Source organism: Lutra lutra, chromosome 17 (genome assembly GCF_902655055.1).
Source record: "Lutra lutra chromosome 17, mLutLut1.2, whole genome shotgun sequence".
NCBI classification, from domain to species: Eukaryota; Metazoa; Chordata; class Mammalia; order Carnivora; family Mustelidae; genus Lutra; species Lutra lutra.
The window spans coordinates 4,551,010-4,573,105 of NC_062294.1; the positions used below are offsets into that span (position 1 = coordinate 4,551,010).

The 22,096-nt window shown below is 61.8% G+C and overlaps 2 protein-coding genes across 7 annotated transcripts in view; both read right to left on the bottom strand.

Annotated features, from left to right (window-relative positions):
* NECAB2 (N-terminal EF-hand calcium binding protein 2) overlaps nucleotides 1–2,377 on the bottom strand; it is a 29,563-nt gene extending 27,186 nt beyond the window's left edge. For all 4 annotated transcript variants that reach the window (XR_007123876.1, XM_047711222.1, XM_047711221.1 and 1 more), the window contains exon 1: nucleotides 2,153–2,377. Coding sequence is in view for 3 of the 4 variants with exons in the window: in XM_047711222.1 (XP_047567178.1) it covers nucleotides 2,153–2,377 (225 nt within the window). In the remaining variant the exon portion in view is untranslated. The remainder of the gene's footprint in view (nucleotides 1–2,152) is intronic.
* Nucleotides 2,378–3,510: 1,133 nt separating this feature from the next.
* The window catches only part of OSGIN1 (oxidative stress induced growth inhibitor 1), a 42,378-nt gene continuing 23,792 nt past the window's right edge, over nucleotides 3,511–22,096 (bottom strand). The window contains exons 4-9 of one of the 3 annotated variants that reach the window (XM_047710039.1): nucleotides 15,833–15,934; nucleotides 9,797–9,901; nucleotides 8,442–8,578; nucleotides 7,526–7,717; nucleotides 7,176–7,267; nucleotides 3,511–4,792 (exon numbers count right to left, since the gene is read on the bottom strand). In XM_047710039.1, coding sequence (XP_047565995.1) covers nucleotides 3,844–4,792; nucleotides 7,176–7,267; nucleotides 7,526–7,717; nucleotides 8,442–8,578; nucleotides 9,797–9,901; nucleotides 15,833–15,934 — 1,577 coding nt within the window. In that variant the 3' untranslated portion in view covers nucleotides 3,511–3,843. Of the gene's footprint in view, nucleotides 4,793–7,175; nucleotides 7,316–7,525; nucleotides 7,718–8,441; nucleotides 8,579–9,796; nucleotides 9,902–13,452; nucleotides 13,902–15,832; nucleotides 15,935–22,096 lie in introns of those variants that run through there. The other 2 variants (XM_047710040.1, XM_047710041.1) reach the window with 2 other exon arrangements.

A 22,096-nucleotide genomic window follows, 5' to 3' on the forward strand; every position in this document is an offset into this window, starting at 1 on the left:
CACACATGTGGACACACAGGCTCACACCCAGCCACACGCTTGCGGGTGTGCCTCCAGAGAGGGCTGTCCACGCGGCCGCACCCACCGAGCTACGCGCAGTCCCACACTCGGCATCTGTGGCCCGGGGACGCAGCCGCTGCGCCCCTCCTGGAACCCCGTCAGTTAGGTCCCAACAGAGATGTCTGCTAAGGAAACCTCGAGGACCAGCCGGGGGCCGGCACTGGATTGTTTTCTGGGTGGGGGAGTGGGTGGAAGCAGACCACCCAGAGCTCGGCACCCGGGCTGCAGATGCGAGGTTGTGGCTGCAGGGGGAGGGGCGGGGGGAGCTGACAGCCACCCACCCCTCCAAGGGTGAGCTGAGACCTGGTATTTGCAAGATGAGGTGAGCCATGCTGGTAAGAAGGAGCAGGGGGAAGCATCACCGCCTCTGACCATCCATTCCCACCTCTGGTTCTGGCCCTGGGGCCAAGGACAGATGTCACTGCCCCCCCAAGCACCTGAGACTGTGACACACTGAAGCCGCAGCTCAGGAAGGCTTCTCAGACATCACCCCCTTCCCTCAGCTGAAACCCTGCTCTGGGGTACCTAGGCAGGAGCCCCCGTGGCTGGGGCGGGAGTGGGGGACAAGGACCAGAGCCCCGCCCCTACTCATAACAGCAAAGTTTCCCGAGGCCAGGGTCCCACCCCCAGTGGCCCAGGATGGCCACAACCAAGCAACAGAAGCAGACCACGTGATGGGGCTCCAGGACTCCGCTCCCCACCCCCACGCACCACTCCCTCTCCCAGATGAAGAAATGGAGGCTCAGAGCCCACACACACCAGCATGATGAGGACCCCGGAGCCCGCTGCCTGTACACTTAGGAACGGGAAGGGTCTGGACAGGGCTTTCCCCGAACTACACTGGGGTCTGGAGAGAGGGCGGCTACGCAAGTGTGTGTGTGCACACGTGCGCTTGTGCAAGCACGCGCGTGTCCGCAGACAACCACAAGCACCCACAGGACAGCTCCCCCTGCCCTGCCCAGCCCCCTCTGTACAGAGCCAACTGTGGGTTCCAGGAGAGAAGAAGGGAAGAGGAGAGGAGATCCACGCTCCCCCAAGGATCCAACACACAGACACAACTCTCCCCCAAACCCACCGGGTACAGGACCCTCAGGAGCACAGGCACAACCTACCACTGTGCTGTTCGGAGGTGGGGGTGGTTCAGTGAACCAAGCCCTCTCCGCCTCTCCCTGGCTCTACAGAGCAGGTCTCCCACCCCACCCCCAGCAGTCCCTCCCGTAGATTCTTCCTCCCACTCCTGGGGAGTGGGTGGGAGGGTGAGGTGGGCTTCTCAGAGGTGGGTGTGTTGGATCAGGGAGGGGATGGGGGGAGGTTTGAGTGGAGGGTATGGAAGGAATAGAGAACAGAGGGGGCTCCTAGTAGAGGTGGGGGTGGGGGCTGGAGGGGAGCCCAGAGGGGTCCAGGCTCAGACAGAACAGATGGGGGTGGCCCCAGCTCTCCAGAAGGAGAGAAGACAGGTGGGGAGGGGGCTTCACTGTCACAGAGCCGCCGGTGCCTGGGGTGGAAAGGGGCTTTGGGGATGAGAAAACCCGGGCTCATGGTCTATGACCGGGATGAGAGAAGGGGCACCGGAGCCTGGAAGGGGAGGGGGATTTCAGAAAAGTATGGATTCAGGCAGGCGTCGGGATGGAGAGGAGGGGGCCGGAGGCGGCAGGGGCTCGCGTCCCGACAGGGATGAAGGTACAGGGTGAGGTACAGGGCTGGGGAAAGGGTAAGGGTTTAGCCAGCACAAAAGTAGGGGGGCGGTGGCCGGGTCCAAGGACTCCAGGGTCCCGGCTCCGGCTCCGAGAAGGTGGGGATCCCCAGAAATGGAGGGAGGGGGGTGGGAAGAGGAGGACCGTGGTGGTTAGACTGGGGAGGCTAGACTGGGACGGAGACCGTCTGGAACTCGGAGGGGCTGGGGTCGCGCTCTGGGACTCAGGAGGGGCCGGGTGCGGGTCCCGCTCCGGGCGGCCGAGGGGGAAAGGGCCGGGGTCCCCCGCCGGGGAGGAGGGGGCCTCGCGGGTCCCGGCGGGGGCGCAGGAGGGCGGCGTCGGGAGCGCCCGGGGGTGGGGGGAGGAGAGGGCTGGGGTCCCGGCCGGCGCGTACTCACGTCCAGGATGACGGCGGTGCCCCCGCGCGGCGAGCCGAGCCCCGGGCCGGGGCCGGGGTCCGCAGCGGGGGCGTCGGGGGCGTCGGGGGCCAGTGGCGCCCGGGGCTCGCCCATCCTGGCGCCCACCCAGCGCAGCAGCCCGCCTAGCGCCCGGCCCTGCGGCGGCGGCTCCCGGAGCAGCCTGTGCGCGCCGGCCCTGCACAGGCGCGCCGCCCGCTCGCACATCGCGCCGCGCCCGCCGCCGCCGCCGCCCGGAAGCCCGCCGACCCCCGCCCGGCCCGCGGCCCGCCCCCGCGCGACCCCTCCCCGCCGCCGCCGCCGCCCGCGCCTCCCCGCCCTCCCTCCCTCTGCCCCGCGGCCGCGGCCACCGCGGGGACCGGCCGGCGCCGGGGGACCGAGGAAGGGGGGGCGCTCCGCCTGGACCCCGAGCCACGTGCTTCGTGTCCACCGCTCCCCCCCACCTCGCCCCCGGCAGCCGGGCGCGGCGGCGGGGGGGCGAACCGCGGGGGCGCGGTGCTGGGGGCGGGACCCCAGCCTGGCCACCGCAGGGGCTGCCCAGGAGGCGTGGGTTCGGTGGGCGTCCGGCCGCGCAGCCGGGGGCTCCCTGGGGGCCGCCCCCGAAAGTCTCCCGCTGCCCCCCTCCCGAAGCTTCCCCCACCCCACCCGCGGCGCCGACGCAAGGGCCGGAGCGCAGGTGTCCGGCGAGCCCGGAGCGCCCTCTGCTGGCTGCAGCTCCGGGGACCGTGCCCACGCGCTGGGCCTCCCCCACCACTGCTGCGGGCCCGCGGGCCCCCTCAAACTTCCCCCACCAGCGCCCAGACTGGTGGCCCAGGACACCCTCTTCCCCTCGCATCCTATCCTATCCTATCCATCGTCCATCTGTCCAAAGGACGTGTTAAGGCCCGTGACAGGCGATGGGCTGCACTAATGGGACTGAGGTGGGGGTGGGGGAGTCCTTGGCCTCCTGGCACCTCGATCCAAGCGGGCAGAGACAGATACTGGAGTGATCGCACAGATACACGAGCCATTCATACCTTGGGCCCCGGAACAGGGGGTTTTCCTGGGGGTAATGGAGGGGCTCCTGGCAGGGGAGACCGCCTGCACTAAGTGATGCTTAAGTTGAGAGAGTGGAAGGAGCGGGGCAGGGACTAGGCTGGAGCGGTGGGCGGGGGCTGTGGAAACACCCCCCCCACACACACCCTCCCCTCAGTTCCTAACACAGCTGTGCCCCGACTTAGGGCACCGTCCCTTATCACACAGCTCCCCAGCCCAAGGCTCTCCCACATGACCCTGTGCTCTGCGCCCCCCCGGGGGGCACCCAGCCCCCTCCCCATGCACAGAATCCACAGACACAGGAGTGGAGGCAGGTACTGGGTTTAATTGGGACCCGATTCTGGAAGGAGTAGGGCCTGGAGTCCTCTTGGCTCAGTGCTCAGCTGGCGTACCAGCAGCTTTCTCCCCAAATCACAGCCTACCCTGGCCTGCGGCCTCTGTTCCCACTCTGGGCACTAGTCCCAGTCCAGGCAGCCTGGGTTCCCTGCTCGTCTTCATCCGAGAGGCTGCTGCCTGGGCTCAGGGCCCCTCCTGTCTCCTGCCAGGAGAGGCCCCCGTTCCTCGCTGGGGTGTCCAGCGGGGCTGTAGGAACCTCCCTTCCTCGTTAGGGCCTGGGTACAAGGAGGCCAGGCCAGGCGCTAGGGTGGCTTCCTGGCCTCCTTCCTCAGCAGGGAGTTGGCCACGGCCAGGGCCCCACCCTGCACGAAACGCACAAAATTGTCCCCTGCCAGCGGCCCCACAGCGTACAGGCCCTCCTGGTGGGTGCTCTGGTACGTGAAAGGGTCCACATCGATGGGGTTCCTTTTGGCGCTCAGGGGCTGGTCAGGGTCCATGGCCAGATTTGCGCCCGCCGCGGGGAGGAAGGAGAGATCGGGGTGGGAGCCGATGAGCACTAGCACCAGGGCGACTCCGAAGACCTTCTGGAGCCCCCCGGGGTCCTGCAGCACGGCCTGGCGGTCCTCCTTGAGGAGCACCAGTCGATGCTCAGGGAGGCTGCGGTAGCCCTCGTAGGGGCCAGGCGACAGGACGGACCGCTCCCGCAGCATCTGGTACACCTTGTGGTACTCGGGGTACAGCATCTTGGGCAGCTGGTTGAAGACCAGGCCGGGGTCGTCCACGGCCCGGCGGAAGGCGTGGATCACGGGGATGTTGTAGTGGCGGGCGTAGAGGACCGCGTCAGCGGCCGACAGCCCCGCGCCCACGATGAGGACGGGGTCCGAGCCTGGGCTCACTGTGCCCGCCCGCGTGGCTGCCTCCAGGGCCGAGAGCTCGTAGTGGACGAAGGGCAGGGCCTCTCCGGGGATGCCCAGCCGGGCTGGGCTGTCTGACGAGCCTGTGGCCAGCACCACGTTGCGGGCGCACAGGGAGAAAGGCTGCTGGCTCCGGTCCTCAGTGGTCAGGAAGCCGCTCACCTGGAAGAGGGGGTTGGGCTCCCAGACCCCGGAGCCGCTGGACTCAGGCATCCCCCACTCCACGGCTGTGACTACGGCACCCGACACGAAGTTGTGGCCCAGGCCCTTCTTGGTCACGTAGTCCCTGTAGTAGTGAGCGATGTCCCCGGCCGTGGCCCGGCTGTTGCGAAGACCTCTGGAAGGGAAGATGGGGGATGGAGGGTGTCAGACAGCTAACGGGGGTGTGGGAGCCGTCAGGTGCGACAGTGTGACCAGGCCGGCAGTGGGCCCCCGAGCTGGACGGTGGCTCTGCCTCCCCCGCTGTGGGACTCGGTTTACCCCCTCGGAGCCTCCAGCTCCTCATGTGTAAAACGGAGCTAGTTCGGGTACCTCATCAGGGTGGGGCGGGGGAGAGTGTGGCCTCCAGAACTAGGTGGCCTGGGTTCAAATCCTGACTCCGCTGCTGGTGAGCTGTGTGCCTGACACGATCCAGGCCTCAGTTTCCTCATTTGTGCAGCGGGGATGATGGCGGCAATGGAACTACTTCCTGTGGTGGCTGAGAGGGTCAGATGGTGTTGTGAACGGGGACCTCAGGACAGAACCTGCCCGGTGGTGAGCAGCAGAGGACAGTCACCCCTGCTCCCAGGGCTGAACACTGAGCTACGGAAAGCTGCGAGGATCCTGTTCCTGTCGAGTCCAGGAAGCTGGTGCGAGGAGTTAGAGGTGACAAAGTGGCTGGCCTCAGGCGGGAGGAAGGGGGCTGTGCTGGGGGCGGGTGCGAGGGGGGCTCCTGGGGCTGAGGGCGTCTGGCTCTTGGTTCTGGGCAGCTGCCGTCAGGTGTGAGCTCCTGCAGACGTTCTACCCGCCTGCTGGAGTGGGGCGCGCTTCCTGGACTTCACTAAACACATTAATTTAAAAGCAGCCCCTGCAAAGCCCTTGGCAGAGTCCACCCCACACCCCGCAAGGGCAGAGGCTGTTTTATTGCCAGTGTTGTTCCTCTTGCTTTCGCTCTCAGTGCCTCCCCTGCCCGGGCAAGGACCGCATGGCCAGTGTCGCCGGGCACCTGAGCTAAAGGCTTGGGCGCCATCCCAGCTCCGCCGTCTGCCTGTGTGACTGCAGGTAGGTTGTGTCCTCCAGCTCAGGAGGAACTCGCTAAAGGAGAATCCTACGAGGGGCGCCTGGGGGGCGCAGCTGGTTGAGGGTCTGACTCTTGGTTTTGGCTCAGGTACTGCTCTCGATGGTGAGATGGAGCCTCACATTGGACTCTGCACTCTGTGCGGAGTCTGCTTGTCCCTCTGCCTCTGCTCCTCCCCCCTCCCCGCCCAAAACAAAATAATGGAGGATCCTAGGTGACACCTACCAAGTCCTATGGTAGTGCCAGCTCACATGGCATCCCCACGGCCGCGAGCTCCCCAGCTCGCCCATCTGCTTCTGAAACTGGAACTCTGGGGTCTATGTCTGTGGGTTTGTCACTTCCCCTTCTCTGAGTAAAAACTATTCCTGAGAATGGTCCTAAGATGCTACAGACTGTTCTTTCTAAGGGCAGGTGGGAAAGGAGGAGAGCCCCAGGACTGGGAGGGGCTTGAGAGCCCCGGAGGGCAGGGGGCGTGGCCCTTGTGGGCATGGCCCTGCCCCTAGGAAGAGACAGGCGAGATCTGCTGAATGGGGAATATTAAGCAGTCACGTAAAAGGAGGATGACAAACACAGCCTTCACCACCTGACATCCTATGCCGTATCCTGTCCTTAAAAGTAGAATACAAAAGGGTATGTCTAGAGTTAAAACCGAAGTCCTTGTCTCTCTCTGGTTATCTTTGTACCAGATCTGCAGGAACACAGAGACTTTCTCAAACTGAGTTGCAGCATGGGGACAACAGGCCCCTGTCATGGCCCTTGGGGGTTGGAGGGAACAGGGCGTCACACAAGGTCAGCCAGCACCCGAGTGGTGGTCCCGTTTGCCACCCCCCACCCCCCGGAGCACTGGCAATGTGGTGCCTCGATTCCCAGGATGAGCGGGGCTGGAATTCATCTGCTCGGTGACTGAACTGTCCCCCAAGGACGGTCAGATGGGTGGGAGTCGTGGGGCCATGATGGAGCCAGAAACAAGACGGGGGAAGCACCCCCGAATGGAAGAGCAATGGAGAGATGTCGGGTTGGGCTGAGCTGTCTTCCTTGTCTATGTGTGGTCAAGTTTCTCTTACAAGAGCATTTCAAAAAGGAAGTGCATCCTCCTCGCTGACCTTGAAGTAAAGAAATTATTGCAGGCCAGGTTGAGTGGTGGGAAGGGCCGGCTGTCATGTCAGTATCTCTTAGGGGCTGAGATGCTCCCAGGGGCCATGTCGGGGCGGGGGTGGTTTGTCCATCAGGTGGCAGGAGCACTGGCAGGGGGTCTTGGGGTGAGCCCAGCCCCCTGTGGTCCTGGGCAAGTCTTTCCCCATCCGAACCTCAGTTTCCCGTCCTGAAGTAAGAGGAGGGACAGGCTAGCGGAAACGCAGAGCCCTTCTACCTCTGGCTACTGGGCTCGACGTCCGGGGGAGGCCCGTCACCCCCGCCCTCCCCGGGCTCTCTCGAGCCGCCTCACCTTCGCCTCCTACGCATCCACTCCTTCACCGGCAGGTCCGGGAGCCCCATCCACTGGCCTTGGCTAAGCGTCACCATGGAGCCTTCAATGGACTGTGTGCGAAAGGAGTCCTTTGGTCCAGGCCTCTCCGAGCCCCCAAGCTGGTAGGGAGGGAGGGCATGGGAGGCCTTCGCTGGGGTGGGCGCAGGAAGGCAGGTGGGGAGGAGGGAGAGGAGGGCCGGGAGAGCAGGAACGTGAGGGAAGGGAGAGGCTGGGAAGGGGAGAGCCCTAACTTTCGGGAGGGAGTCTCTCCAAGACCTCGGGCAGATTTGGCCCAAAGCCCTTCTCACCCTCTCCCAGCTCCCACTCACATGCCAGGCTCCCCCGGGCAGGTTCCGGCCGAGGACCACATGGGGGATGGCTCGCTCCTTCTGGTGCTTCCAGGTGAGAACGGACTCCATGTTTCCCCCAAAGTCTGTGTCTGGGCGCAGGAGGGCATCAAAGAGCAGGGCCACAGGGCTTTGGCTCCGGCCTTCGAGGCCTTCAGACAGGTAATCCAGGTCCTGGAGGGGTGCATAGGTCAGAGTGGCACTGGAGGAAGGCTGCCCAGGCCTGCATTCCCACCCTCATATCAGGGCGGTCACACAGGCTTGGAAAATGCTGCGTCACAGAAGGAGATAATGCACATCAACACGGTAGAGGCTCTGACAAGTCCCGAAGCTACATTTACCTATTTAGTTCTGCCAAACCCAGTATCTCTCAGACTTCCTGGAGTAGGAATATTTTCTCTGAGGAACTAATGTCCTGTAGAAGGCATTCTGAGAAATGCTGATCTAGACCCAATTACTTCCTCATCAGCCAGCTTTTGAGGGGGAGGGAGCTAGGAGGATGGCTGATGCCAGAAGTGGGGGGGCGGGCAATGAGTGGCCTTCCGGAAGGCGAGGGGCATGGGTGAAGGTCTGGTGTGCCCTCTTGGGCAGGGGCTAGTAAGCCAAATGCTTCAGGCAGGATTTCTCAACTTCGGTACTGCTGCTGTTTGGAGGGGCTTGTGCTTCGGTGGGGGCGGCGGGGGGGCACTGTCCTGTGTACTGTAGGGGGTTAAATGGCCTCCCTGGCGGCGACCCTGGGAGCCAGGAGTGCCACTGCTTCAGTTGTGACAACTGATGTCATGACTGACTCTGCAGCCCCTCATGTGACTAACAGATGCATCTTTCTATTTTTGCCCCAGTTCCCTGGGGGGCGGGGGGGGGGGGTGCCCCCTGCCCTGTGCCCAGAGCTCTGACCCACCTGGTCCAGGATGGAGACCCCCGGGGCCTCGGCGAGCTTCCTCTGCAGGAGTGGGTGTGGGTGCTCGGCATCTGGTTTCACGTAGGGAGTGTAGCCCGACAGCAGGTAGGACAGACAGATGCCTGAGGGACCATTGCCTGAGGAGGGAGGGTGGGGGCAGAGGACAGGGCTCTTAGGGGCAGCAGACCACTGGCTCGGAGGGCTTTGGTCTTGACCTGTCTGATTCATTGATTTGCTCTTTATTCATAAACATAAAACAGTGAGTCCTTAGCACGGGCCAGGCGCTGTGCGTACTAACAGTGACAAAGTAAGGGACCATTGCTGAGAGCCTCCTGGGTGCTCCTTTAACAACAGGGCGATGCAGGTGACAACCACGGACGTTTATAGGGTGCCTACTAGGTGTCAAGGGATCTTAAGAACGAAACAGTAAGACGTGACAGATGCTGCTGCTGGACCAGGCCATGCACGAAGCCCCGACGTGCGATAGCCCTGCGTGTCCCCCAGTAACATTAGCAAGGTGCTGGCTATCCATTTCCCCCTTTCACACTGGAGGAAGCTGGGGCTCAGAGAGTTTAAGTAACTTGCTTGTGGTCGCACAGCAACACGACAGATTCTAAGATCACTAAGAACTCGTCCTGTCCTCCCAGAGCTGTGTGGTTGGTCAGACAGACAAGAAAGATCTTAACAGGATAGATTCCTGTGCTCTGGGTGGGGGTGGGTGGGGCGAGCTGGGCAGGGAGGCTAAGGAGGAGTACGGCGCCCCGCAGGGCTTCCAGTCCCCAAGCCTGGATGAGTCACACTGCTCGTGTGTGGCCCTTCTTGGGCATTTCCCCCTGTGACACTGCTTCTCTCCTTATCTGTCTCTCCCCCCTTCTTATCGTGTGCTGTGCAGAGTATCACCCATATGCGCCGTGCCCTTAGCACGAACCATATGCAGTCACCGATGTTCAGCTGTTTCTGATTTACAGAGGTGGCCTTTGAATCGGGGAGGGGCCGTCTGTCCCCATTTTGCAGACAGGAGGACAGGAAGCACGTGCTTCGGCCACGTCTGCCTCACGTGGCCCTGAGCACCGTGCCGGGTACAAGGGAAACACAGTAGCCCTTGCAGGCTTAGGGCCGGGCCCCCTCGGCCTTGCTGGGCAGCCTCAGTGGACAGTTCCGGCCTCAGGGGTTCTTGGAGGGGTCACGGGGAGTGACATTTTGTAAATTGCTAGGCCTAGCACCAGGCACGTCCTGAATGCTCAACGGCCAACTGTAAAGACAACTTTTGTAAAGAAATGCCTGGCCTGGGCCTGCCTGGCTCCCGACCCTCACCCCAGGGGTTCAGCACAGCCCATCCTCCCGGATGCACTCACCGATGATGACGACCGTGAGGGGCTCTGAGCTGCTGCCGCCAAGGGGGTCCTTTCTCCAGCTGCTCATGGCTGTGGCTGGTGGGGGGCTCACAGCTGGCAGCTGACCTGGGGGCAAGCGGGGAGGAAGGGCTACTCCGTGAGCCTGGGGTGTCATGCACTCCCTTTCCGGCTACGGGGTGTTGTCCTGTGGCCCTCAGGGTCAAGTCCAAGGTCCTCGCTGAGGCCTATCGGGATGACACTCTCCTGTTCCTTCTCTCCTTCCCACACCTGTCCCAGTCCAAACAAACCACCTCCCCTCCCACCCCACCAGGCAGGATCCTCTCCTCCAGCCCAGTGACCTCCAGGTCTGAGCCTCGCCCCTTTCTCCCCATTTCACCAGCAGACAGTAACAACACCCCCAGCTTATGGGCCATCTTCTGTAACACCTCCCCTGCCCCGCGGCAATCCCTGCCCAGCACTTCTGTGTCCCCCACAGTCCCCACCCCACAATCCAGCCCTCAGGTCTCCAGTGCAGCCAGTGGCCTTTGGAGCCATTGCCCAGCAAGATGTTTCCTAGCTAGTGACCACAGACCCATTCTTGGAACTCTCTGTGTCTGATTCCTCATCTAGAAAATGGGAATAATAATAGTTTCTACACTGTTGGTGGGACACAGGGAGATGATCGCCGTGAAGCATTGGCTGGAGCGAATATGCCACTGGGCAAGGACTGGAGCCCACTGCCAGCTCCAGCGGCTCAGGCGGGACAGGTGGCCTTGAAGCTTGGCAAGCCAGAGTCACTCCGGTTGGGGAAAATGCCTGTAAACTTGCCGGTTTCTGGAACACCTACGCCCCCTGCTGGCCACAGGCCTGCAGCGCATCACCCATAGGGACCTAAACCCAGTTCTTGGGGGGGGGCAGGTACCAGAGGGAGGGAGGGTCCAGACCCACCTGCTCCACCTCCCCCAGACCCAGCTAAGGGGGCCTCCGACCTTACCCGCTGCCCACACGCTGCTGTCCTGGGGGCCACAAGACAACGGAGCATTGAGGATTGTGTGGCCTTTAGCATGGGCCTAGCTACTTCCCACGCAGCTGCACTCAGGAAGCTGTCGGTTACGACCCCAGGTCACTGACGTGTCACCTGGAGCCCAGAGAGGGCGCACAGTCGCTCAGTGTCACAAAGTTGGCTTTGAAACCGGTGCCGAGGCTTTCCCTGTGTGTGAACCCTGCATGCCACTGGCCTGCCCCAGTGAGACCGGGGCTCACACGCACGTGTACAAGAGTGAGTAGGCTGGCACGTGCCCTCCCCACCCCTGAGCAGCCAGGGATGGGGGCCCAGGGTCACTGCCGGCAGAAGTCTACTGGACAAGGCGGAAATCTGGATTTTGATGTGCATTCTCCGATTTGGAAAAGTGGGCAACCAATTCACACTCGGAAGAAAAAATCTTGACTGGGGACCAAACGTGACCGAGGCCAGAATACGACCTGCACACGTGCAGAGGGGCGGGAACACCAGCATCCACTGGGAGCAGATGGAAAGGAAGATCCCCTCCCCAGCAATGGGCTGGTGCGAAGACCCGGTGTCGCTCCCCCGGGGACAACAACAGACCTTCTCCCGCACTTTAGTGAGTGGCTTGCACCTAAGTGATGGCACTGGGTCTGATGACCCTGAGAGGGGAGCCGTGTCACCTCAGCTGGCGGATGAGGAAAGGGGGGCTCAGCGGCGAAGGACCCATGGCAGGAAGTGTCATGTCACGTGGCATGTCAAGGACACCCTCATCCTGGGAATAGTCCCCCTGCCGCTGGTCCCCGGGGCCCCAGGGGATGAAAGATGGCAGCAGGGACTGCGCAGCCTTCTCCACACAGGGTTCCCTGCAGGCGCCGAGCTGTCTGCCCCGGGAGAGGGTCTGGAAGCGTGCCCCCCACCATTACCACCACCTCCAACACAAATGGCTAACGTCTGTGCACGTCTGTGACGAGCTGGCTAGGTGCCAAGCATGTTCTAACCACTTTATACACGTTAACTCATTTAATCCTTATTTAACTGTGTACCCTTCCACTCTCTCCGATATTACAGAGCAGCTGAGGTCATGGAGCCGGGCTCCAGAGTGACAGGGTGTGACAGCTTCTGCCAGAGGCCGTGGGGAGCAGGACGGCAGTTCCCCAGCACACTCTCCTAGAACCTCCCAACAGCCCCAGGCCTGTAGCCCTCATCTCTTCTGTCCCTAGGAATAACAGTAATGGGGACCCATGCAATGCCCTTGCTGAGAGCTCCATATGCCTTACAACTTTAATTCTCATGGCAACCCACTTCACTGATGTGAAGACTGAGGCTCAAGGTGGTGAAGCCATGCCCCCGAGGTCATAGAGCCAGTGGGTGACAGATCTAGAGTTTGACCCTGGGGGTTTGTGGACTCCCCATGGCCCCCCAGAATGAGCACGCCCACGCTGGGCCATGCCCTTCACCCCTCTTGTCCCTTTGACCTTCTCCTCCCCCATCCACAGGGGCAAGAGGCACTCCTAGGAGCCCTTGGTTCGCCTCTTATCCTGCTTCCCGGAAGGTGGAGGGACCCATTTCCCATCAGAGCTTTTGGGCTCCAAGTTCAGTGCTCCCTTCCAGAAGCCTCCAGATGCCACATACATGAGGTCACCACCCCGAGGTCACTTCCTGTGCTGCGGCCCCGAGCAGCTGAGAACTCTCATTACATTGGAAGACCGCACACGCTGCCACGGGACAGCAGACGATCTGAAACTATTTTCATTTCATTTACGCGTTTTAGTTTTGTGGCACTGGAACGGCCAACTTTTAATGTTCACTTTTTGTTCGAGTCCCTCCTGAAGACAGCAAGTGCCAACTGCAAACAGCTCCCGGGAGAGTCTGTCATTCACAGAAGCAAATAAGCAAAGAAAAAATGGGAACATCGGCTGCCTTCAATGACGGATGTTTCCTTGAAGTCTGCAGCACCGGCGTTTCTAGCGTTCCTGGGGCTAAAACTGCTCTGAGCCTCCGGGACACCTGCCCGGCCGCATTTACTGGGCACTGCTGGTGGCCCTTTGCTCACTTGACTTTGGATCTCCCCCACGCCCAGCCCACCCAGAGGGCGTTCTTAACCCTGGGGCGGGAGAGGGAGACCAGGGTCGGGACGGAGGCGGCTTCTTGCCCAGGAACGTCCCAGACGCTGCCAACGAGTTCAAGTCCTGCCGGCCGCCGACCGTCGGAAGGTGGGCAAGGTCCCCCGGAGGAACAGACCGTGGGAACAGTGCCACCAAGAAAGGGACGTGAGGCTGAAGCAGGGCGAGGGAGAGGAGGGCCCGTGGACGCGAGCGCTACCTGCCCGCAGCCCCGGGCCCGGCACGGTGCGCCCCTCCCTCCGGAGCCCCACCTGGAGCAGCCCCGCCCCGTGCTCAGCACCCCAAGCCTGCCAGGCGCCAAGTGCCCGGGACGCAGGGTGCGGGGACGAGAGGCGCTCCCGGCCCGGCTGCAGGACGCAGTGGCCGGGCGGCGGGCAGCGCGCCGGGGCGGCCACACCTCCCTTCCCCGCGGCGAGCGGCGTCACGTGGGCGGCGGCGGTCGGGCACCCGGGGACGGCGGCCGCGGAGCGCGGCGGAAGAGCGTCCGGCCCGGCCCGCGGGGCCCCCCGTTTCTCCCCCACCGCGCCCGCCCTGCTCAGGCCACTCACCTGACCGGCGCGCGGGGCGCGGGGGCGCGGGGGGCGCGGGGCCGCGGCGAGCCTGGCTGGCGCACGCCGGGAGGGCCGGCTCTCGGGCCACCGCGGAGCAAGCGGCCGTCTCCCCGAGGGGACCGAGGAGGCTGAGCGAGGCGGGGAGGCCGGGGTATTTCACGGCCGCGCAGGAGGCGGGCGGGGGCGGGGCCAGGAAAACCACTTTCATAAGCGTGAGTCAGCAGGGGCCCCTGGATGAATGAACTTGCCCCAGACCCACGGCCGGCCTTAAAGGGGCCCCGCCGCGGTGGGGGGCGGTGTCCGGCGCTCCACTCCCCGGGCGCGGGGCCTCAGTCAGTAAATAAGGACCCAAAGGCCCCCCGATCCAGCCGACGCGGCCTTGTCTCCTAGGCAGGTGGCCCTTGAAGTGCAGAAGGACACCCTCGGGGCACTTGGTGCCGCCCCCTTCTCCACTCCGACTCGCCCCACCCCGTATAAAGCCCTCGGGCTTCAGCCTGCCCAGGGTGAGAGTCTGGCTTTGAACTTCCTGGGCAAGCTGCCTCAGTTTTCTCATCTGAAAAATGGGGCCAGCGAACAGGCTGTCCCTCCTGGGGGGTGTGGCAGTTAGGGGGTGCCATTCTTGGCTCCCACCCCTAAAACATGAAGCCGGCCCCCTGAGTCGGTTCCCCAGTTATTTTCTCTGCACACTTGCTGATCCTTCCTTATTATTTCATTGTCTCTCCCCAGACCAGGTTGTGGGTTCTGCGTGGGCAGGAAGTTTCCGGGTCCGTTTCATCCCGAATCTGGAGTGGTGCTCAGGACGGAAGGGAGGGAGGGAGGGAAGAGGGCTAGAGTTGGAGCGGTGTCTGGCCCTGTAGACTTCAGTGCACATCAGCCGCGATTTTCATCACTGATGTGACTGGTAACCAGGCCGTCCTTTCCTGTCTGGGGACTTCCCTGTAGTTGGGGGGCCTGTGGGAGGCCAGGGAGGTGCTCACCTTGCACACAAAGCTTGAAGGGGGCACCCAAAACACTCAGTGATGAAGAACATGGTGTTTTCGTGCAACATTTTTTTGAAAATCAAAATTAGGGGCGCCTGCCTGGATCAGTCGGAGTGTGTGACTCCTGATCATGGGTTGTGAGTTTAAGCCCCATGTTGGGTGTAGAGATCACGTAATAAACAAACAAATAAACAAACTTCTAAAAACTCAACAGTAGTGCAAGAAGTGGAAGATGAACCGATTATTAAAATTTCAGGACTCAACGGGATCTGTAACGGTGCCGTGCTGAGCCATCCTGGAGCCTGACGCTAAAGGAAAAATCAGAATACTGATACGGTCTTTATTCGAAACTTTGCTATTTTCTTCATCCTGCATTTTTGGCACTACTCTCAAGTTTTAAAAATATCATGGGATCGCAACACTGTGAGTCTTGATCGGTTATGGAACGCTTCGGTGCCCCTCTGGTTTGTGTGGTTCCCCTCCTGGGGCTGGTGGCCACAGGGATGGGGTTAGAATGCACACACTGTAGACTATGCACAGGTAGGGACGAGGGGGGATGGGGAGGGCAAGGACCAGGTCAGACCGCGGGGCTCTTTTGGGGACAGGGTCTGGTGTCCCACCAACGAAAGATACCTCTGAGGAGGCAGAGTCCTGCTGGGACAGACAGAGACAGAGGTGAGCTGGCTGGTGCAGGGAGGGGCTGGAGGGAACTGAGGGATTGGGGGGGGGCAGCATAAAGAGCAGGGCCAAGAAGGGAGACCCTGGGCTTAGGGAGACTAGGGGACGGGAGCCTGGGAAGGGCTGCACCAGGCCAGGTGTGAGGGGAGCGCGTCCCTCCTGCCTCCGCTCTCCTCCTGCTGGGGGGGTTCATGGGTATCCATCCTGTGCCCACGACCCCACTCTCAGAAGGGCCCTGCGCTGGGTGTCACACTCTGCTGTTCCCACTCTAAAATCCTTATTAATTGATGAATGAGGAGGTCCCTTGTTTTCATGTTGCACGGGGGCCCACAAATCACGTGATGGGGGCACCCTGCCTGTGGTGAGCTGGGTGAGAGGGGCTCTGGGCGGGGGTAGTTCTGGTAAGGCACTGCCCAGGGGAAAGTGGCCTTCCCCGTCCTTTTCTCCTGGGGTCCTGGGCAGCAGTGCCGTGTGGGGTCACGTGACACTGTCCATGGCATGTGGCAGGGGCAGCCGGAAGCCCAGAGTACAGCTCTCCAGCTGGCTTCTAGCCCCTTGTAGGTACGCTGTGTGACCTCAGCTGTGGCCTACCTCTCTGGGCTTCTGTTCCAACATTCCTGGACACTTGGGATGGGTACCCCTTGCGACCCCCATCCCCCGCCCACGCCAGGAGCCCAGGACAGTCCCAGCACGGGGAGGGCAGCTTCCCTCTGACCTACCTCTCGTACGGGCTGTATCTTTCCCTGGCAGCCACCTGGCTGTGTCCACTTCCCCATCCCAGGCTCTGGACTGCAACTTCCCAGTGTCTTTGGATGTGTAAACTGAGGCAGAGAGAGACAACCCCAAGTCAGAGACTCCCACCTGAAGTGTCTCAGCCCCTGTGCGGCAAGGCTGAGGCTCAGAGTCAGAGAGGAAGGCCTGGGAAGGAGGCAGGCCCCCAGGTTCCCCATCTCTGGCTCTGGCCCATCCTCCCTCCCGACCTGCCCCACCACCCCCGCTGGCCCTGACCCGTTTTCTGGATTTGGAAAATTTGCTGATGCAGAGAATTGTGGGCGAGATGTGGACTTTCTTCCCTGTTGCCTGTTTTTTCTGCCAGGAGATTGTGGGAAATAGAAAGTGTTGAGCGGCTTCCAAAAAGCTTGACCAAGACAAAGACCGATAATGTCACGGGCCACACAGGGATGATGGTTGGGGGGCCACGGAGAAGGAAGAAGCAAGGCAGGTAGACTTGGGGTGACTGGCTTTCTCGGACTCTGCTGGGCGCCCCGATCCTTCCACACCTGCCTGTCCCCTTCTCCCCCACGAGTTCGGGTGGCTGGGATGCCTCTGGATCCAGAAGTACTGAAACTAGGGTTGGAAGATGTTGCAAATAAAAATTACAGGCACACTGGGGTGGCTGGGAGGCTCAGGTCATGATCCTGGGGTCCTGGGATCGAGCCCCACATCGGGCTCTCTGCTCCGCAGGGAGCCTGCTTCCTCCTATCTCTCTGCCTGCCTCTCTGCCTACTTGTGACCTCTCTCTCTGTCAAATAAGTAAGTAAAACCTTAAAAAAAAAAAAAAAGAGCCTAAATGTGTCCCATGCAATATTTAGGATATACTTACACTAAAAAAAATTTTTTTTCATGGTTTATCTGAAATTCAGTTATGTGGGCAGACTGTAAACTGTAAAAGTAAAATACCGTAGGTTTGGAGAGTTAGGATAAAATAAAAAAAGGTAAAACGTCTCATTAATAACGTTTATGTGGATTACGTGTCCAAGTGAAAATATTGTGGACATCTGGGGTTAAATAAGGTCTATTATTAAAATTAATTTCACCTGTTTCTTTTTTACGCCTTTAATGTGGCGACTGGAAAATTTACACATGTGGTTGTCGTTAGGCTTCTGCAGGACGTGGGCACCTGCTGCTTCTGCCAACAGTGATGTTCCCGGATTTGACAGCAAAAGCCCCGCTGTGTTCCAGGAACACTTTCGGTCCCTGGGAAACCACACCAGTTGGGCACCTGCACCATTCACTACAAGAAGCTAGCAGTGTGCCCTGGGAGAGGTGCTTCCCTTCTGGGCCTCAGTTTCCCCATCAGGGCACTGGACTTGCAAGATGGTGACAGCTGCGGCAGGGGCCCAGCCCTAAGGAGGGGCTCAGACACAGCAGCCCATACCCTACCCCCCAGGCCTCCCCCAAACTCCCTGCACGTGCTTGGGCGCTGGGGAACCAGCGGAGGGAGAATAGGGTAGCGTCAGGGTGCTTCCCTGGGGTCCCAGAAATTAAAGGATCCCTCATGCCCCCATACCAAAACCACCATTTCTCTCCCCCTACAAAATCCTAGGACTATTCCCAGGGCTGCTTCCGGCCCATGGCTCCTCCCTCCTCCCTTGTGGCAGCTCCCATAGCACTGCCACTTGCCGGACACCTCCAGGCTGTAGACAGAAAGTTCTTTACACACCGCTGAGGCTCAGAGAGGCTGGTCTGGAGCCTGAGGTCACACAGCTTGAGCGACAGCACTGTGGCTTGAACTGGACACTTCCAGCGAAAAGGGAGACCGTGAACGAGCAAAGGAACAAAGCCTCCTTCCCGCCTGGAGCACAGAGGCACCACAGCCCGCAGAACTCTCCAGAAGGGCCCGCCTACCACCCTGGTTGTCCTCCGGTCTGTATGCATTTTGGGACTGGTGCGTTTGATCTGTGCGCTAGTGCGGTGAGGACAGGCTGCACGGGGCTGCTGTGCTCCCATTCTACAGGTGAGGAAGCTGAGGCCCTGTTAAGCGTGGCCCCAAGTCACAGCCAGCGGTACAGTGGGACTGCGCCCAGAAGCCCTGGCTGGACGAGACTAGGCCCTTCCGGCACGTGACACCAGAGCTAACATTTGCCTTTGCCATTTACAAAGCCTTGTCACCACCTTATCTCATCAACTCCCCCCAGGCAGGGGTGGGCAAATATTTTCAGTAACAAGTGGAGTTGACAGATGAAGAAACCGGGGGTGGGAGTGGGGGTGGGGCGGTGGGCACTTGCCCAAGGCCACTCTTCCCCATGAAGTGGCAGAGGGAACTTGGGCTTAAGACTGCGCTGGGACGGGTGTGAGCTGCTGGGGCCTGGCCCAGACTGGGTTCATGACCCCGGGAGCTGCTGCAGATCCCTGGGGAAATGAGGTCAGAACTGGAGGAGCCCCCCCTCCCCCCCCAACGGAGAGACCGGGAGGTCAGATGCCACAGGCGGAGGGGGGGCGGGTGTTGGGCCCCAGGGGAGAGTCTGCACTGGGACTGGGGGCGAGTCTGGTGGGGGCTCAGCCCCATCCTGCAGCCACATTCTTTGCTTTTGGATTCACCCATCTCCTCCTTCAAAACTAGGGGGAAAGTTCTGGCAGGAGAGCGCCTGCCCCGTGGTCAGGGAGGCTGGGGCTCCGGCCCAGGGGTCAGACCCACAGGGACTCTGACTCCCTCACCTCCAGCTGTGTGGCTTGGGGCAAGTGTCTTAACCCCTCTGAGCTTCCCTTGCCTTGTGCGGAGACACAGACAGCCGAGCAGCCTTCTCATCCCTGGTGCTCACGGGAATCGCCTGGTGAGAGTTTAAAGCCACCTGGACACACAGGCCGCTGGCCTGGAGATTCCGACCTGGCTGGGCCTGGGTGCGGCTGGCCCCGGGGAGTTTCACCCACAATTTGCTCGTGGGGAGTGGCTGGCTCCCTCTGTCCTTGGTGCGGCTGGGGGATGAGCGGAATCAACACAGCCTAAACCCCGCTGGCCCGGGGAGGGCCCCCCCACGCAAGCGCCCCTCCCAGCCTGCGGCCTGACCTCCGTGAGCCACACTCCTTGTGTGGTTGTGGGAAGAATCATGAGGTCTGAAAAGAGGAAATATGTCTTCCGAGGAGCCAAAACACCAGGATGGCAGGGGCTAGCTGGTGACCCCAGTGGGGGGAGGGGTCCTCACCGGAGCTGCAAAGCACCACCGACTCAACCGCTGAGGAACCTCCATGTCACCTCGCTCATTTACCGTGACTCAGTTTCCCCAACTCGGTTCTATGCCACTGACTTTTGAACTCGGGAGGACTTGACATTTGCCCGTTGGTGCTGTACCATGAGATAGTCCAGTCCCAGTGCAACCCCCACATGGGAAACAGCTCTGCTCAACTGGGAGACCCCCTCCCCACTATCCCCAACGGCTCTGATATTACCAGCAGTGGCTGTGAGCGACCTCCGGGGCCACTGCTGACCGCGAGTCAGCAAGGGGCGGCGAAGGCCCAGATGGAAAGACTCTGCAGCCAGAGCCGATGTGGAAGCCTTGGGAATGCCAGAAGCAGGAGCAGCGGCCCGGGAAACTGGGGGGGGGGGTGCCCACTTGCCTCCTGGGCCCTGGAGGCCGGAACCCAACCAGGCAGGGGCCAGGCAGAGAGAGGAAGTGAGGCCAGTGGGACTTTCTGGGTTTTGTTCTGCTGATGGACTGTGGGCGTCTAGTGCCGGAGACACAGCGCTGGGTCGGACTGTGTGCTGTCCTGGACCCCGGGGCCAGAAGCGCCCAAGGCAGCCATCTGTTTCCCTCTGGCCTCTGTGGCTGTTGCCCCTTGGTCCTGGGGAGCGGGGGCATCACTGTCTTTGTTGCTTTTGGCTCGCACGCTGCTGAAAAATGTCATGTTTGCCACTGTTATCGGTTTTACCAGCCCTCGGGGCCTTGCCTTCTCGGGCAGGTGGGGTCAGGGCCCGGGCGATCTAACCTAGGGTCAGGTGCCTGGATCTTTCCCAGCGACGGGACAGGAGGGAAGAACAGCCCTGAGAGCATTCTGCACGATTCTTCCCTGAACAGTGAACAGTGCTTGTACCCAGCGTGGAAGTCCTAAGAAGTGGGCTTCGGGGCTCCAGGGTCAACACGGGAGGCAGGATTCCAGAGCCCTGTCCTCGCCCACGGAGGCCCCCCATGGCTGGAGGGTCTCTTACAAGCTTACAAATGGCAAATGGGAGCCTGCACTCCCCTGCTGGACCACCTCCAGGGCTCCCCGCAGTCCCCAGGCCCACCCAGGCCCCTGCAGAAGCTGACCTGGAAAGACCTCCCCGCCCGTCCCTGCCCTCTTCCCAGGCCCCAAGGGAGCATGCTCCCTGCTCTGCCCACCATGCCCTGCTTTGCCTTCCTCTGGTTCTGGGCAAACCTCTCTAGCTCTATCTCAATTCCTGGAGCTCAGACCAAGGTGGGGAGACTGGTGCTTGCACTTCCCCGGCCCTACTGCGTGCTGGCTACCAACGTGCCCGCAGCGCCCCGTGGCGGTGAGCAAGGATACAGAGGCGCCAAGAACATTTTCCTCGTGGCGGGGCACTGGCTGCTCGGAGAAGCCTGGGAGGGACACAGGGAGGGAGGTGGTGGTCAAGCTCTGTCGTACCACCCGAGGCGCCTGGGGACCCGTCCAGCTGGGCATAGAGGGCTGGAGTGTGGGGGCCAAGGCGTCTGGGCTGGGGTGCAACTGTGGGTGCTGTTGGCAAAGAGAAGACGTCACAGTCTGGGGGTCAGAGGAGCTCCTGGAGAGAGAAAGGAGGCCAGGACGGAGAGGGCCCCGTCCCCATGGCCTGCTCAGGTGCACGGACCCCCACCACCTCGGGGGGATGCTGTCGGGCCCCGAGGTGGAGCCCAGCAGTGCTCAGTAGATGCATCTTCACGGGGCCGGTGACATCCCCGCTTTGGTTGTGACTCTGGAGTCCCCGGACCTCAGGCAGATCCCGTGAGGATCTTGCAAAGCAGCTTAGAGGCTTAGAGTCCTGCCTGGCTCAGGGCTGAGGTGACGGTGATGGGGAGGAAGGGGCAAGGGGAGGGACGGAGGGGGACAGAGGGGGATGGTACTGCCCGCAGAGAGAAGGCCAAGACCAACGTGAGGACGAAAAGAGCCACCGCCCAGTCCGTCCTAGCTGGAGCCCGGCCGGGGCTCCAGGCGGAAGCTCTCATCAGCCACAGTCACAAACGGGGAGACCAAGGGGCAGCGAGGGGCTGAGCCTGGCGGCCTGTGTCCCCGGCGCCCAGTTCCTTCTCGGTGAGTGGGCTGTGGTTTCTGAGGAACCACCCAGAGTTGAGACCAAACGGAACCACAGCCGGCTTCCAGCTGGGGTCCTCGTCCCCGCCGCGTTCTTCACCATCACCATTACCAACACCTTCGTCACCACCACGGTCACAATCACGCCCCGCAGAGCCGCAGCTGCAGCCTGGACGGGGGGTGGGGGGTGGGGTGGGCACAAGATTGCTTCTTGTCTGCACATTGGAGTGGGGTGGGGTCCAACAGTGGGACGCGGGCACTGGGACCAGTGCTGGGGAAGGATGGGGCTGGGACCTAGGTGCTTCCCTGAGGAGACAGGAGCCCCCCCTGCTCAGGGGCTGTGTACAGCAGGACCCGACAGGCCCCAGGCCCCTTGGACTGATTTCTCCCCGCATGCCGGGCAGCCCGCCGCCTGAGCGCCCCGCCGCCTGCTCTCTGTGGCGCTGGGCTGCTGCCAGAGGGCACAGTCAGGTCCGGGCAGGCGCTGGAGGCTCTGCATGTTTGCTGCGCGGCTGGAGGTGGAGGAGAGGCCCGGCTGTTTGGGCTTCGGGAGGTTTGCCCAGATGTCGACTGCACAAGCGAGTGTGGTGGGGAGGGGGGACGGCAGGCAGCCTCACCTCCAGACGATTCCTGCATCGAGCCGATGCGGTGCTGCTCGAACGGTGGAACGGGGGGCATGGAGGCTAAAAATGCCGTCGGGCCGGGCCTGGCTCCACTCCCCTCACAAGTCCGTGCAAGGACAGGCCTGTCTACCTCTGGCTGTCAAGGACTGCGGACCTGAGTCCAGGCCCCCGCGGCCTTTCCTCTGGAACCACCCCCGCGTCCCCCGCCGGCCTCCACCTTCCATTTCAGCAGGCTGCCCGTCGCTGTGTCACCAGTCGGGAGGCAGGGACAGATCTGTGTCTGCTCCTGTGCCCTCCTCACTCTGAGATCTGTGGCCCTCTGAGATCTGTGGCCCTTCACCTGCACGGTCAGGCACA